At 35.2% G+C, this 16548-nt stretch overlaps 2 protein-coding genes across 2 annotated transcripts; one reads left to right on the forward strand and one right to left on the reverse strand.

Moving 5' to 3' along the window:
- The first annotated feature begins 336 nt into the window (after positions 1-336).
- LOC141497414 (olfactory receptor 1G1-like) lies at positions 337-1278 on the forward strand. The gene has a single exon (XM_074200087.1). It carries the CDS (start codon positions 337-339, stop codon positions 1276-1278), a length of 942 nt encoding a protein of 313 aa, XP_074056188.1.
- A 12478-nt stretch (positions 1279-13756) lies between these two features.
- LOC141517479 (olfactory receptor 1N2-like) lies at positions 13757-14718 on the reverse strand. The gene has a single exon (XM_074228506.1). It carries the CDS (start codon positions 14693-14695, stop codon positions 13757-13759), a length of 939 nt encoding a protein of 312 aa, XP_074084607.1. The 5' UTR covers positions 14696-14718.
- Positions 14719-16548: the final 1830 nt, after the last annotated feature.

Below are 16548 nucleotides of genomic sequence, written 5' to 3' on the forward strand. Positions count from 1 at the left end.
ATGCAAACATCTTGCTTTGGAAAGAAATGGTGGAAAGGTGAAGTCTAGGAGTTGCAGTAGATGGTCTCTAAAGTTCTTACTTTCTAGTTCTCATGATCTATATTCTAGAGTTTTTCTAGCTCCAATATTCTATTTTTAATTCTTTATATCACTAATGTTCTTTGTTCTACTCTCTAAAGATCTTGCCAGTTCTAACAGCTTTATATTGTAATATTCCACATTTAAAGTTTCTTTCCCTAGAAAATTTTGTATACTAGTATTTTGTATTTTAAGGTTCCTCTTGATTTTTGATAAATGTGATGTCCTTCCTCTCCTTTCCTCAGTAATACAAGAAAAATGGACAGAGGAAACCAGACAAGAATCTCTGAATTTCTCCTCATGGGGCTCTCTCAACATCTGGAGCAACAGATAATTCTTTTTGGCCTATTTTTGACAATATACCTTGTGACAGTGGTGGGGAATCTTCTCATTATTTTGGTTATCTTCTCTGACTCCCACCTCCACACTCCTATGTATTTCTTCCTGGCCAACTTCTCTTTCACTGATGTATGTTTGTCTTCTACCACAGTGCCCAAGATGTTATTCAACATTCAAACTCATAGTCAAACTATTCCCTATAGTGGGTGTCTTGCCCAGATCTTCTTCTTCCTGTGGTTCATTGGATTAGATGTCTTCCTTCTAGGGGTTATGGCATATGACCGACTAGTAGCTATCTGTCACCCTCTCCATTATACTATTCTCATGAGGCCCCAACGCTGTTTTCTGCTGGTGGCTGGGTCATTGGTCTTGGCTTGCTTATATTCCTTGACTCACACCATCCTCCTAGCTCAATTACCCTTCTGTAATGATAATACTATACCCCATTTCTTCTGTGAGCTCCTCCCTTTGATGAAACTGTCCTGTTCCCAACCTTATGCTAACCAGCATGTGCTGATGTATTGGGGTGGGGCTTTAACCATCCTGATCCCCTTGATGATTCTTATTTCCTATGTCCGCATTGTGGCCACCATTCTCCGGGTCCCTTCAGTGAAGGGAAAATGCAAAGCCTTCTCTACCTGTGGCTCCCACCTCACTGCTGTTTGCCTGTTCTACGTGGCTGCCATTGGTGTATATTTCATTCCTTTTGAGGCTGACTCAGCTGGAAAAGATAGGTTGGCAGCTGTAATGTATTCTGTGGTGACTCCCATGCTGAACCCCTTTATCTATAGCCTGAGGAACAGGGATATGAAGGAGGCCTTGGGAAGGCTCCTTAGGAGAAAGTCATTGTTGTTTCTATAAGATCAAATTCAATTCTTGGTAGGAATCCCAGGGAAAATTGGATTTACTTAAACCAGCATCATAAAATGTAAGATGAGGCAAAGCCACACCCAAATGACTTACCCTAAAAGTTCTTAAGTAGAAGAAAACACTTTATAAAGAACGAGGTAGGAAATGAAAGAGATGAAAGATAAATTGTTAAAGCTAGAAATATCACCTTAATGATCCTGTAATGTTAAACCAAAACGGAACTGAAAGATCATTTAGTCCAATTTCCAATCACCACTCAATATTTACAGATGAGGAGACTGAAGCTCAGAGAAATGAAATAACTTATCTAAGGTTACACCATTCATAAATAGTAAAGTAGTGACTTGAACTCAGGTCTCTGAACTAAGTCCAGGGATCTTTTCAGTATAACTTTTTACCATGCTCAATGATAAAAGAAAGGTAAAAGAAGAATGTTTTCTTTTAAATGCAAGAGGAGTAGAAAGATAAGGAAAAGAGACAAAATCAAAAAGGAAAAAACCCCTAAAAATGAAATCTTATTCCCTCTCTAGAAATTGAAGAAATACTAAGTATTAATGCTGCCCACACAAATTCATCCCCCCCCCTTTTTTTTCTCTTTTTGTTATCTTAAAGATATTCTCAGTGTGCTATGTTACTAGAAAATACCCCTTTCCACTGCCCTGGATGAGAACTCCATAGTTGAAAGGAATATTGCTACATTCCCTAGTTGCTTCACAAAAGGAAGCCCAGAATAGAGTGGGGTCTCTAAATTATGCTCTACAAGATTAAGTGAAAAGAATTGGAGAAGAAAAGACTTAGGAGAGACAGCACAAGGAATAGAGTGCTGAATTTGGAGTCAGGAAAACCAATATTCAAATCACATCTCAAAATTTAATTACTGAGGTGACCCTGGGTAAAACATAAGCTCTCTAAGTCTCCTTCTATAAACGGTGAAAGTAATAGATCCTAGTTCACAGAGTTGTAAAGATCGTCAGATAGTACAGAAAATGTTTTGCTAACCTGAAAGTACTAAAGAAATGCTAACTTCTCTTCCACAAATTCAGAATTAGAAGGTTAGAAATAAGGTTTTTAGATCTAGAAAAAGGTGTTAATAACAATTTAGTTCAAACTCTCATTTGACTAAGGAAGAAACAGGTTCAAAAAGAGTTGTTGCCTCCTAAGGTCACAAATATAACAAGGGTTGGAAGTATGATTTATGCCTCAAGTTTCAGGCTCCAGCTCTTTCCAAGATACTGCCTGGTGGCATTTAGAAGAGAGATTTTACTTATTATAAATGACTTCAAAGGACAAAATCAGGGTTGGAATAGATTATCTCTGATGATTTTACTGGAAAATCTAAGCCTGCCATGAGTACTGTAATAATTCGGCAATAAGAAGAGACAAAATAGAATTAAGGACGTTTACTATCCTGATAAAATGCCAAGGGAACCAATGGGACATTCCTTCCTTCATACCAATTGCTTGATTTCATTCCCTGAAACGTAGAAGGAAAATTCTTCTTTGGGCTACAAATTCAAGAATGCATTAAGTTCATCGATAGGACTTTGTAACCCTCAGAATTGTTCAATACCACTTTGCAAGCTAGAGAGCTCCCCTTTATAGAAGGTATTTAAACAGAGGCTGGATAGCCTACTTTAAATTCTGCAAATTAGATTCAAGTAGGAAATAGTGAAGTCGGACGATCTGATTTCTAAACTACTTCCTACAATAAAAAAATCAATTAGGTCCCTACTTATAACTGAATTGTTCTAAAAATCAATTTGTATATTTAGCAAAAATATGCAAATAACTGATTTTTTAGGACCTCAAAATATTTATCATAGAAAATGGCAGCATAGTATTATTGAAAGAGCATGGATTTGGAATCAGAGGATTTGGAATGGCTGGAAAATCAATTCTCGTGCTCAAACCTGGCAGCCCCAAGAGCGCTCGCAGTGCCTCCGCCTTGCGTTTAGGACTGCCGGTCCTGAGCTGCCGCTGCTGCCCCTTGAGCTCGCCAACGCAGTTCTAGGAGGGCAAGCCGGCTCCTCTCAGGACCGAACGCCGCTCCGGACCACACTCTCTAGGAACCTCACTTGCATTTGGAAAATAAAAGACATGAACTAGATGATTAGATGATTTCTGAGACTACTATCTCTAAAATTTGGCAATCTGATGTTAAGAAATTGTATGAAGTTCTATGGTAATTTAACTCAGATTAGAGTTGAACTATAGTAGTCCTGCCACTGAGAGCTAGACAGGGTGCTAATAAGTGAAATGTTTATAAAAATGAGAAATATTTCAAATGAGATAAGTTAGATAAAAACACATTAGAAACTGTAAAGCACTATTGAAATATTTTTAATTATTGTTATTATTATTATTATTATCTATAGAATATGCATGTCATAGCTGATCATCTTACAATGTGTTCTCCTGGTTCTGCTTCAGATCTACTTTCCAAGATATTTTGAAACTTCCTGAAGACACCTCCAAAGCTTGAGGAAGAAAAGGATAAAGTTTTCATTTAGTTCTCCTGGTCTTAAGGAAATTTTTCTGACTGGGAGTTCTTAATAATTTAAAAAGAAAAGTATAGCAGAAAGAACTTTGGTCAGGAAGTCAAGAAATCTGGATACAAATTCTGCTTTTGTTCCTTACTGCTTTTGTGAACTTGGCAAATAACTTCTCACTTTGAGCATCAATTTCCTCATCAATAACATGGGATAATAATTCTTACAACTGCTTACTTTGTAGAGTATTAATGCAAGAAAAACCTTATAAACATAAAGTGCTATATAAGTGTGTTGTTATAAATCAACAAGCATTTATTAAGTGTCTCCTTTGTGCCAAACACTGTTTCCAATTACCATGGGTATTTTCATGTTCCCTTTCTTCCCACAAAATTCTAAAAGAGATAGTAGATCATATCCTTCATATTAGGATGAGACATTTTTGAAAAATTTTGAAATTATACAGGCTAAGGCATAAATTTGCACTAATCTTCAACAAGAGAAGGAGAAAATATATCAACAAAATCACAGATATATAAAATTGTCTTTCTCAGCATCTTTATCCTTTTCTAGTCAACTCAATTCCTTTTTATTGTTTAGCCAGTACTCTGAAAATATAAAGTTCTATTGCTTTGATCTACTGCCTTTTCCATAAACATGCATGGTAACATATCATTCATCCTATGTCATGTATGGATTCAATCTCCTGGTAAATCTCAACCTCATAATGAATTTATGCTTATATGATCAATAAATTTTTTATTTAATTAATTTGAATTGACTAGAGAATGGCTTCCACCTATATCAGAATGAGATATGATTGCTGAAGGTCTTTAAACCTTGAGAAAAGAATACTAAAACACAAGGAAGGGAGGGAAATGAAGAGAAAGGAATGGTCAAGAAACCCAGATCCTGTTGAACCCTGTGTTAACTGGATGGGGAAAGATTAGAATTAGCTCTTGTGTCTCCTTTATTTCTCGTGCACAGCTTTGCATTTTATCATATGCAACAGTGCTTCATGAGAGTGGACTAGGGACAAGTGAAAGTAGGGTAGAAGTTCTTGTGTTCTTTGGTGAAGAGGGGGTTGGAAATGTCCCTTCCAATAAGGTTTGAAAGCAAATCTGAAGCAGAACCAGGAAAACATAACAGTAACATCGTTCATCGGCTATGATGAGCTCAGTTTCTCTCAGCAATTCAGCAATCAAAGACAATTCTGAAAGACTAGTATTGAAAAATGCCAACCTCATTCAGGGAAAAAAAACAACTATGGAGTCTGAATGCAGACCAAAGCATAATATTTCATTTTTTAAAATTTATTCTATTTTTTCTTTTTTCTATTTTTTTCATTTTGGTTCTGATTCTTCTTTCAAAGGATGATTAATATGGAAATTTGTTAACTATGCTTTTACATGAACAACCTATATCAGATTGCTCACTATTATGCAGAGCGGGAAGGGAAGGGAGAGTGGTAGAAAACTGTAGATATCAAACACTTACAAAAAGATCAGTGGTGAAAACTATCTTTGCATATAATTGGAAGAAAATAAAATAACATTCAAAAAACAACAACAAAAAGAAAGCATATCTGGACCAGGGTAAAATTTAAATCACATTGAGTATGGGGTTAAAAAACTCTTACTCTTCAGTCAGTAGTAATACAAAAGCACACTCTAAAGCTATGGTCTTGATTTCTTTCAGATATTAGGACATCTTTTAAACTTGAAAAAAAATTCATACTCTCTCATCATCTTCACCCCTCCCAGGATAGTAATTTTACTATTAAAATCTATTGCTTTAAGAACACAGTGGATATTTAGTGATCAAAAGCTCCAGTTAATTCATTTAACTCTTTTAAGCAAATTTTCATTTTATAAATTACAACAGAATCTACATTATTTACAATGTAATACATTGGTTAGAACCATATAAGGATTAACATAATTCTAGGTAAATGTTTGGATTTGTAGAAGCATTTCAATAACCATATGATTACTCAAACGTATAAATCACTAAAAGGTTAGAAATTTTAGGAAAAATGTAAATGGAAAGAGACAGTATTTCTCAGAGGGTGACTCATCATCAAATATAATAATCTTTCCTTCTTAAATATCCTTAGTAACACTTCTCCAACATGTCATACAATGGCAGTGACACAATGCCACTCAGTTCCATGTGTGCCAGTCTTCATTAATGAAATTGCCAATTACTTTCAGTTTTACACAATCACTGGCCAAGGTGCTGATAATAAAGTGTGAGTCCAGGAAAATTCTTTTCAACCCTAGAAGTAGTTAGCAAACACTCACTGGGGAAGATTAGAAACTGTGGGTTATAGTTATCTCTTGTGAGATATTTTATGTTTTTTGCTTCTTTAAATAAGACCTTCAATATAGTCAGTAAACAGGCTATTAGTGCCAAACCACAAAGTAAAACAACCAGGGGGATTTCCCTACATTTCTGGATATATATCCAAGCCAAGAACACAGCATACACAAAACTGGAAGAGACGGGAATTACTAAATTGACTGTCACTTACTAGTTATATGTTATTTATATATGAGATTCAAACACATGAGGAGGTTCTCTAGGCAAAATCAAAGACAGTTGCTGGGTCTCAGCCTGTCTCAGGAAAAATCATTATTACAAATTAAAATAATATAAAATTGACTCCAAGTCAGTGTGGGGAAAAATATAAAGCAAAATCATAGTACATAAGTTACAAAAAGAAAAAGAAAAGAACAATACATATGAAGCTTTCAGAGAGCTTCCAGGAATTTGGCTTAATGAAGGTTATATACAGAAAAATAAATACTTATCTGGAGAGTTCATAAGAATACCAACTCTGCAACCATATCTTTGCAGATCTGATTTTCTCAATGAAAGTTGAATAATTTACCATCAGAATCCACAATGTCATCCGATTTTTCAGTGATGGTTCTTCTTTTCATCCTCTTTCTAGCTTCAAATATCCACTGTCCCTGTTTTCCCATGTTGCCATCAGAACCATTTCAGGTCCAAGAAAGTTAAGACCTTTGTAATGGTGCTGATTAAGGTTACTATTTTTAGTTTTTCTGCTACACTGTGACCACAATTTTGACACTGTGAGAATTTGCATATATCTGAGTCACTGTTCCCTTATCTGTAAAATCAGGTTTAAAATATATGCCTCATCTACCTTATAAAATTGTAGTAAATATCATAGAATCTAAAGATTGCAAAACTGAAAAGAGATCCATAGATCAGTGGTATCAAAACCAAATAAAAAAAGGGGCCACTAAACTACACATAAGGATTCATATATCATATGCATTAAATTAGAAAATAACTTATTAACATTTTCTATATTTTACTGTATTTTTATCTATTTTGCTAAATATATCACAATCACATTTTAATTTGGTTAGGACTACTTTAGGAATGTTGTAGGCTATGAGTAGCCCATGTACAACTTGTTTAATACTTTCACCTAGATAGGATTTGGTACTTAAGAAGATTTGATGCCTAGATAAGATATCTATTCCAATTCATGCCACACAAAGAATCTCCTCCTATGAACAATATTGCCAACAAATCCAGAGAGAAGCTACTGAAGAAACTATTCCTCTTTTATACAAGTTAAATGGTTAGAATGAGGCAGCTAAATGACTCACTGGATAGAGTGAGTACCTGGCTTCAGATACTTACTAGCTCTGTGATTCTGGACAAATCACTTACTTCTGTTTGCCTCAGTCCACTGGAGAAGGAAATGGTAATGGTAAATTATTCCAGTTTCTTTGCCAAGAAAACTCCATGGAACGTATGGTTCATGGGGTCACAGAGTCAGCCACAACTGAATAACAACAATGTTAGAAAGTTTTACCTTTCATTGAAATCAAATCTGCCTTTTGGCACTTTCTTTCCATTTCCTTATTTCTATTCTGCAGAGCCAGACCTAACAAAATGAGAGCTTTGAGATCCTTGAAGAAAGTTTTCTTTTTACATTGCTCTTCACCAGGCTAATTGAACTAATTTCCTTCTATGTTGATCCTTAGATGGCATGGTTTTCAGGCCCCTCATTCTGTTAACCTTCTGGATGCTTCACTTTCTATGCAATCAAATAAATGTTCACAACCCTAAAATTTTAAAATTTTAACTCTTTTACCTCTCAAATAAAATCAATTAGCAAATATCACCAATTCCATCTCTATAAAATATTTTCTATTTATTTCCCCTTCACTATTCCCATTGCTACAGTGCTATAATAATCCTTTATTATTATTATTATTATTTGAAGTGTTCTCCTTACAGATCTCTTTACCTTCACTCACATACTGATTTTATAACTAGATAAAATAGGCTTTCTTTGCCTCATTTCTTACCTAACCTTAATCACTGGATGGGTATTGCCTCACTCAAACTGAGACCTGAGAAAGACCTTAACTTAAAAAGGCCAAGGTCTCCCACTCCATCCAAAGCCAATTTCAGGCTTCCTGATCTGTATCTGGCCACTGAACCCTGATGACTCCAAAGTAGAGTTCATCTGGTGACTTTGCACAGCTTTCCCTCAGTTAAATCCAATTCACTTGCAAGTCATGGCATCAACTTCCTTGTGTCATGATCCTCTTCAAGAATGAAGGACAAACAATACAATCTAACACTCACTGCACTACAAGAAAGATATTTCTTCTCTTCTCTACCACTTCCAGCACCTTTTGCCTCTGCTCTGGAGGGCAAACTAACCTAAGTGTGACTAGAACCGTTTGAACTATAAGTATCAGGAACCCTGTGTCTCTGAGCACTGATAAGTGAGCTTTCACCATATTTGCCTAGAACTGATCCCCATGTTGTATCCCAGTCAACTCTATCCCATGCAATCACCTTGATATTCTATCCTTTCCAGCTCCCCTTCATGTATTAGTTTTCCCTATGAGAATATAAGCTTCTTTTTACCATAGGGATTAATTTGGTTGAATGTATTTCCATCCCTAAGGCTTGACACCCTTCTTAAACCATAATAATCATTCAAATACTTCATCATTTTTTTCATTCATTCACTTATTATCTGTATAACTATGTCACACTTCTCAGAACACTGGTGATCTCCTTATTGCCTACCAAGTAAAAGTCAAATTCCTTTGTCATTCAAAGTCATCCACAGAGGCAGCTATGTGGAACAGTGGATTGAACACTGACCCCAGAGACAGGAGCACATGAGTTCAAATCCAGACATTTAGCACTTACTAGTTCTGTGAACCTGGATAGGTCACTTAACTCTGAGTGCCACACACACACACACACACACACACACACACACACACACACACACAACAAATAAGAACCAATAAGAGCAAAAAAAGTCATCCACAATACAGAATTATTTTGCCTTTAAAACTTATTTCATTTTATTTTTCTTTATATAATCTATTCTGCAGGTAAAATGAACTATTCACTATATCTTATGAGCATGTGTTGTGTGTGAGGAATATGTGCGTGTTTGGGTTTCACAGGAATGTGAAAGGAGAATAGTTGGTTTACATTGCAAAGACTGGGGTCTGCCCATATTGTTGCCTATGGATAGGTACTGAGTTAAGATAAAAGATTTAGTCTCTATCTGATCAAAACCCAATGAAATTGCCCCATCTATTTCTAAGTTAACCTAGGGTCTTGACCTTCTGCTTTGCACATGCTCAAGGAGGTAGCTGTTCTTGATCATTACTATAATGAGCAGGGAGGGGAAAATGTATGGGGACCAATGTATCAATTAGATTTTGACCCCAGGCTATAATTGGCATGAAGAAGCAGGAACAACACCTTTCATAGTGTATAAAAGACCTAGCATTTTGGTATTTTCTCGCCACTCTCCCACCTTGAGAGTGTGTGCCATTTATTAAGATATTTCAATAAAAACCATTTTAATCACTCTGGACTAAATATTCATGATCCATTTATAACATTGTGCTCTGCCACACCTATCCCTTTGTTTATGCTTTTCCATGCACCTGTAATGTCTTTCCTCTTATTAGCATTTTCATTCCTGCCAATATTATTTTTAAAAATTTTGTTGATAGTGTTTTGACACAAGAAATTCTATCCAATTTAAATTCTCAAACAAATCTCCCACAAAGTATACTCCCTCCAAAGAAATTTTTATGATGAGATTTGGTTACATATGTAAGCAGAGGAAAAGTAATCAATGAATTAGGAAAGATTGAAAATTTGGAAGAGAGGAGAGATGAACCAACAGGAAAATTCCTGACAGAGAAGATAAGAAAGGATTCCATTAAAGACACAAATAGATCTGTTGGTGTTGTTTAGAAGAGAGCATTCTTCTACTGGAGCAAAGGAGAAAAGAGAAGGGTAAGGTAGGTGGAAGTATAGAACTGATGAGAAGTTCAGAAGCAATTCTCTCATTTTTTCAATGAAATATTTCTCTAAGAGGAAAGAGTTAGTGAATAATGTCAGTGTCTTAAGCAGAGGGGTGAAGTTGAGTTATATGATCTCTTTGACCCCTTCTATATCCAGAAATCTGTGCTCCAAGTTTCCTTCTAACTTTGACAGTCTGTGATTTATTTTTAACATTTCTTTTTTTAAGATCTCCTACTGATCTAATATTCTATAGAAAAACATCACAATGTAGCTAAAGGAGCACTAGTTTGATGTTAGAATTGGGATTAAATCTTGGAAAATAAAAGATTCTTCATCATTATATAGTCCATTCCAATTGCTCAAATGTATTTACTTTTCTATTATTTTCTTCACTGCTGTGTTTACATTTCAACTATCTATTCAACTCTAGTCTCTTCATTGGAAATACTTGGAAGACTTCTATTTCATCAAATATCCATTTTCCTCCCAAAATATTATATTCAGCTTAAATAGGCATGTTATTCTCCATTGGAAGCCTTTATCTTTTGTCTTTTGGAATATCATATTGCAAAATTTTCTCTTTTTTTACAAAGATGGCTGATAGATCTTCTGAAATCCTGTGACTGATATTTGAAGTACTTTTGATACTTTTCTGGGATGTCTCCAATACTTTTCCTTTGTCCTAGAAGTTCTGGATTTGGCTTTGATATTTTGAGAAGTTAACATTGTGGAGTTACTCTGAAGTTGCTATTAGATTCTATTTTCAATTTGCTTTTTGATTCTAATAATTTCAGTTAGTTTTCATTCATTATTTCTTGAAATATTACATCTAAGCATTTTTATAGTTGAAGTTTTCATATAGTCTATTGATTTTTAGATGTCTCCTTGATCTTTTTACCAGCTTAATTTTTGGATACCTAATTTTTTGTTAATTTTTCCATTTTTTTGAATGAGCTCTAATATTTCTTGTTGTCTCATGGAATCATTGATCCCTGTCTGATCCAATATAATGGTCAAATAGTTTGATATTTATGTAAGGCTTAGTATATCTTAGACTAAGCTGTTTGTACTTCTAATTTTTATATTATATTTTTCATTTCTTTTTCCATTCTTACTTTATTTTTTATTTTTTTCATTCTTACTTTAACAGTCCTAATTTCCTTTTTAATTAATTGTTCTACAATTCTTATATTATTTAGATGATCATTTTTAACTTAATTACTCCTAGTAATTACAGTAGATCTTGTGATAAATACATGGCTTTCTTTGAAGTTTTACATCTATATGTTGTGAAGTTGTGTGTTGTAAAAGTGAGGAAAATGAGAGTTCCATCACAATGTAAAGTATTGAATTGTAACCATCTTAGAGATTGTGAAAATTTCTAAATACCAATTGAGTTTGAATTATTTCCCCATAGGCAAGTGAAGGTACTGAAGACTTCTTGAGCATGAGAATAATATGGCCATGTTTGTTTTTTTCCAATCCAGAGAGAAAAAGAAAAAAAATCCTATAAATACAACCTTTCCAAAGACAAGAAACAGCATCACAAAATGAGAAGAAAGAGAATATCTTTTTCTATTGTTCAGTACATATGTTTGCATTTGTGTGTGTGTGTGTGCGTGTGTGTGTGTGTGTGTGTGTGTGTGTGTGTGTGTATGGAGGGGAAAGGTAGAAATGTTCTTTGTTCTATTATATTTTTTCCTCTACCAATCATTAACAATGAACATCACTTTAAATAAATCTTCTATACCTCTTTAAAGAACATTTTGCAAATTTATTTAGATGTCTTTACATCTTGACTTCCAGACATTTCATGAATTTTGTGAGTATTTTCAAATGAATGCAATTGAATTTTTCTGTCTTTTTTACTTTGTTTTTGTTTTCTCCAAATGGGAATACTAATGATTTTTTTGTGTATTTTTTGTCCACTCCTTTAAATATAAAAATAGCCAGTTCCCTAGAACTTTGTAAGTCTTACAGAGTCATGAATGGAATATGATCTGTATTCCTCTTACTGCTGAACCATCTTCTAAGTCCCTCAGGCTTTCAAGATAGAAGTCATCCTGAATTCATCTCTTTCTCTCACCCCTCCCCATATCCAATTTGTTGCCAAGGTCTGTATAGTTAACTTTTGTCATTTCTCTCCAATATATCTTCTCCCCTCCTCTAATATTTGTCACCACTCTAGTGTAGGTCCTCATCATCTCATACCTTGATTTTTGCAATAGTCTTCTTTCCTAAAGACTGTCCTCACTCTAATCTATCCTTCATTCAACTACTAAAGTGATTTTCCTAATGCCCTAATGTTCAAGTTCAAGTATGTCATGTACACACACACCTGCATGAGTGTGTACACACACACACAAACACACACACACACACACACACACACACACACACACATATACACCACTCAACAATCTCCAGTGGCTCCCTATTGCCTCCAGTATCAAATACAAAAATGCTCTGTTTGGTATTCAAAGCTATTCATAAACTAATCTATCCTACTTTTTCATTCTTCTTACATCTTACCCCTTGTCACATGTTCTTCAATTCAGTGGCTTCCTGGCTGTTCCATGAATAAAACAATATATCTCTTGACTCCAAGCATTTTCTCTGTTTCCCATCCCTGGAATACTCTTGCTCCCAAATTCTGTCTACTGATTTCCTTGACTTTCTTCCAATCCCAACTAAAATCCCATCTTTTACTGGATGCTTTCTTCATCTCCTTTTAATTCTATTATCTTCCCTCTGTTGATGATTCTTCTTTACTTTATTATACTTTGATTGAGAGATATTTATTTGCATATTGTCTTCCTTACTAAGCTGTAAGCACCTTGAGGGCAGAGACTGTCTTTTGTATCTCCACCATTTAACAAAGTGCCAGGAACAAAATAATCACTTTATAGTTTATTGATTGTTTTAGGAAGAAAGTTACCATTTGAAGAACTTCTCATATTAATGAAATTATAGCTTCTTTGTGAAATATTGTATTCCATTATATAAATTTTTAGAATTATAGCATGTTACAGAAAGAATGGGACATTTGAAATAACCTAGACCAGTGGTTTTTATTTTGGAATCTGTGAATTTCTTTTTTTAACCTTTTGATAATTATATTTCAATACAATTTATTTCTTTTGTGATGGCATGTGTTTTATGCATTTAAAAATCATTAATCTGAGGCTTGATCAGATTGCTTAAGGGACCCATGATACTAGGATCTTTAAGGAAAATGAGGCACAGAGAGGGGAGAAAGACACAAGTTTGTACACCTGTTAAGTAAGAAAAGGTAAGATTCAAAGGCATGTCTACTGAATCTAATTCCAGGATTCTTTACTATATCACACTATTTCTCAGATACAGTAACACTGGAATATAGTATCTTGCTCTCATACAATTTCCATAAATCCTAAAAGAAGAATTATTTCTTCACACAATTTTTAATGAAAACAAACACAACTGCATAAGATTTAAAAGGGTTCCCAAGGACAAGAGTCTTTTATAAGTTCTCATATGGAACCCAGTAGAGCTAAAAGGAATGTTTTTTATCTATGTGAAAAAGTGATTCAGTCTACTGATGCTGAAAAGAAAGAAAATGTGTTCTTTCTTGTATGATCTATTGACAATAAGCTGTTCTAAGAAGATAATGCCTTCCTACCAAAGAGTTTCCCCAAAGCCCCCTTCATGTCCCTGTTCCTTAGGCTATATATGAAAGGGTTCATTATAGGAGTGTCTACAGTATATAGAACAGCAGCAATTCTGTCTTTCCCAGCAGAATGTGTGGATGGTGGACACAGATAGACCCCAATAGCTGCCCCATAGAATAGGGAAACCACTGTGAGATGTGAACCACAGGTAGAAAAGGTTTTCCACCTACCAGAGGTAGATGGTATTCTTAGAATGGCAGAGATAATGTTGATGTAAGAGATGACAATAAGAGTTAAGGGAGCAGTGAGGACTATTGATCCCACAATGAACAATATCAATTGATTAATGCTAGTGTCTGAGCAGGAGAGTGATAGCAAAGGGGTCAAGTCACAAAAGAAGTGAGGAATGCTATTCTCTGCACAGAAAGTCAAGCCAGTCATGAGGAAAGTATGTAAAAAGGCAGCAAAATTGGTGAGAAACCAACACACAGCTAACAGTAGAACACAAATTCCTGAGTTCATAACTGTGGCATAGTGAAGGGGGTGACAGATTGCTACATAACAGTCATATGCCATTACTCCCAGAAGAAAATCATCAAGGGCCCCAAATGTCATGAAAAAATGCATCTGAGTCAGGCAGCCTTCATAGGATATGGTCTGACTCTGGGTCCAGATGTTTGCCAGCATTTTGGGAACAGTGGTAGAAATGAAACAGATGTCAGCAAAGGACAGATTTGCCACAAAGAAATACATAGGACTGTGCAAATGTGAATCAGAGCCAATTGCCAGGATGATGGAAATATTTCCTACCACAGTGATCAGGTACATGACCAGGAACAGTCCAAAAAGAATCAACTGTTGCTCCGGTTGTTCAGAGAGTCCCAAGAGAAGGAATTCAGATACAATTGTCTGATTTTCTAATTCCATGTTCTTGGTAGACTTTGGGGGTGGAGGGGATAGAATTTAGGAGAAGGGGAAATGGAAGACAAGTCACTCACCATTAAAATGAGATGTTCTGGTGTAACCTGTGGAATAGAACAACATTTCTTAGCTCATTAAGATCTTTTAAAAGCCAATATGTTAAAGAAAAGATTTTATGTAAATTACATGGGCTCTTATTCTCTGCTCTCTCTTTACTCTTCAAAATTAAGTTCTGTGTGCTGAGATTCTATGTTCTTTGTTTCGTTCAAAAACTGACATTCCAGCATTTCAAATTCTGTAGACTCCCTTTCTAATGGTAACTGACTTCACTAATTATCTTCTGAAAGATATTTCCCACTGACTCTAGCGTAAGCTGACCTGGGAAGAAGTGCTAGTGGGATATATGAAGGAATATATATATATGGCACTGAGCATAACTCCATTACTAGCCTTAGTCCTTACCTGGACCCTCTAGGATAATTGCAACTGTGAATTGATTCTGTTGCTTTAACATTTGGATGACTGAAAATTCACATGGAGAAAAGAACTGAAGATCCAGGGACTTTCCCTCCATGAAGCAGAAGAGAAGGGTTATTTAAGAGTAGACCAAATCCTTAATGTTTAGATCTGAACTATCTTCTGTTGAGTAATGTTTGGAATATTTATTGGCTTCCAGGGCCTTTGGGATCTGATTATCCCATAACTGCTCATTAGAGAAAAGTATGAAGTAACATTTCATCTCTCTCCCCCCAGGCTCTTTGGGCTCAGCCCACCTTGAAGTTGTTGCAGATTATGCAACTTCTATCTACTAGCAATTTTCATGTGGGAGTGAAGAAATCAAGACTCCCAAATTTGAATCTAGAAGGTCAGGTCAAATGAATGTGGAAATGGAAATAGTCTTAGCTTACTGATCCCATCTATAGCCAAAAACTGATCCCCACTAGTATACTCCCCCACACACAATAAGTCATCATCTTACTTCTACTTGTGACCTCCTCTAAGAGTTAGTTCATTACCTCCAGTAGAAGCCATTTTGTCTTTTTATCCCTCCACCATCCTACTTCCTCTCCTCTTGTTTCCATTTGTTATTTTCCTTGCTAATATATAATACTCTGTATTGATTACAGCATGGCATATGCATCTGATCATTGCAAAGGAGACTTAACCATCATCTTCATTCTGAACTATCTCTATTAATGTATTTGGAGTTTTCATTTACTTTTTATGTTTGAGTGCTATGCCACATTGTTGACTCATGCTATACTTTTAACTCACAACAACCTTAATATCTTTTTAAAAAGCTGACTAGTCATATCTCAACCATTTTTGCACTTGCATAACTCACTTTTAAGCACAAGGATAGAGTTTTATAATCATCCAGATCAAAATTTTATCTCATAAGACTATCAAGATCTTTTTTAAATCTAGTCTCTTTTATTTTGCTATCCCTTCTTGGCATGTCATCTGTAAATTTGATAAGCGTATAATTGATTCTTTCTTTCAAGTCATTGATCAAAATATTTAATAGTACATGGCTAAGAATAAGTTGCTAAGGTACTCTTTTAGTGACCCCTATCAAAGTATGGCATAGCTTCATTTGGTCCATTAATTCAACCATTTTTTAAGTTCAGCTAACTAGGTTGAAACTAATATTATTTGAAATTTATTTAATGCTCTCTGGTTTGCAAAGGATTTTATAAGCTCATTTGGCCCCCACAACAACACTGGAAAGCAAATAACACAGGCATCTTTACTGTTTTGTTATAGATGGGGAGTTGAAGTTCAGAGGTTAAGTGACTTGCTCATGGTCATCCAGATGAAGTCAAAGTTGGGGGGATCTAAACCTGTCTTCTTGACCT

This window comes from Macrotis lagotis, chromosome 1 (assembly GCF_037893015.1).
Source record: "Macrotis lagotis isolate mMagLag1 chromosome 1, bilby.v1.9.chrom.fasta, whole genome shotgun sequence".
NCBI lineage: Eukaryota > Metazoa > Chordata > Mammalia > Peramelemorphia > Peramelidae > Macrotis > Macrotis lagotis.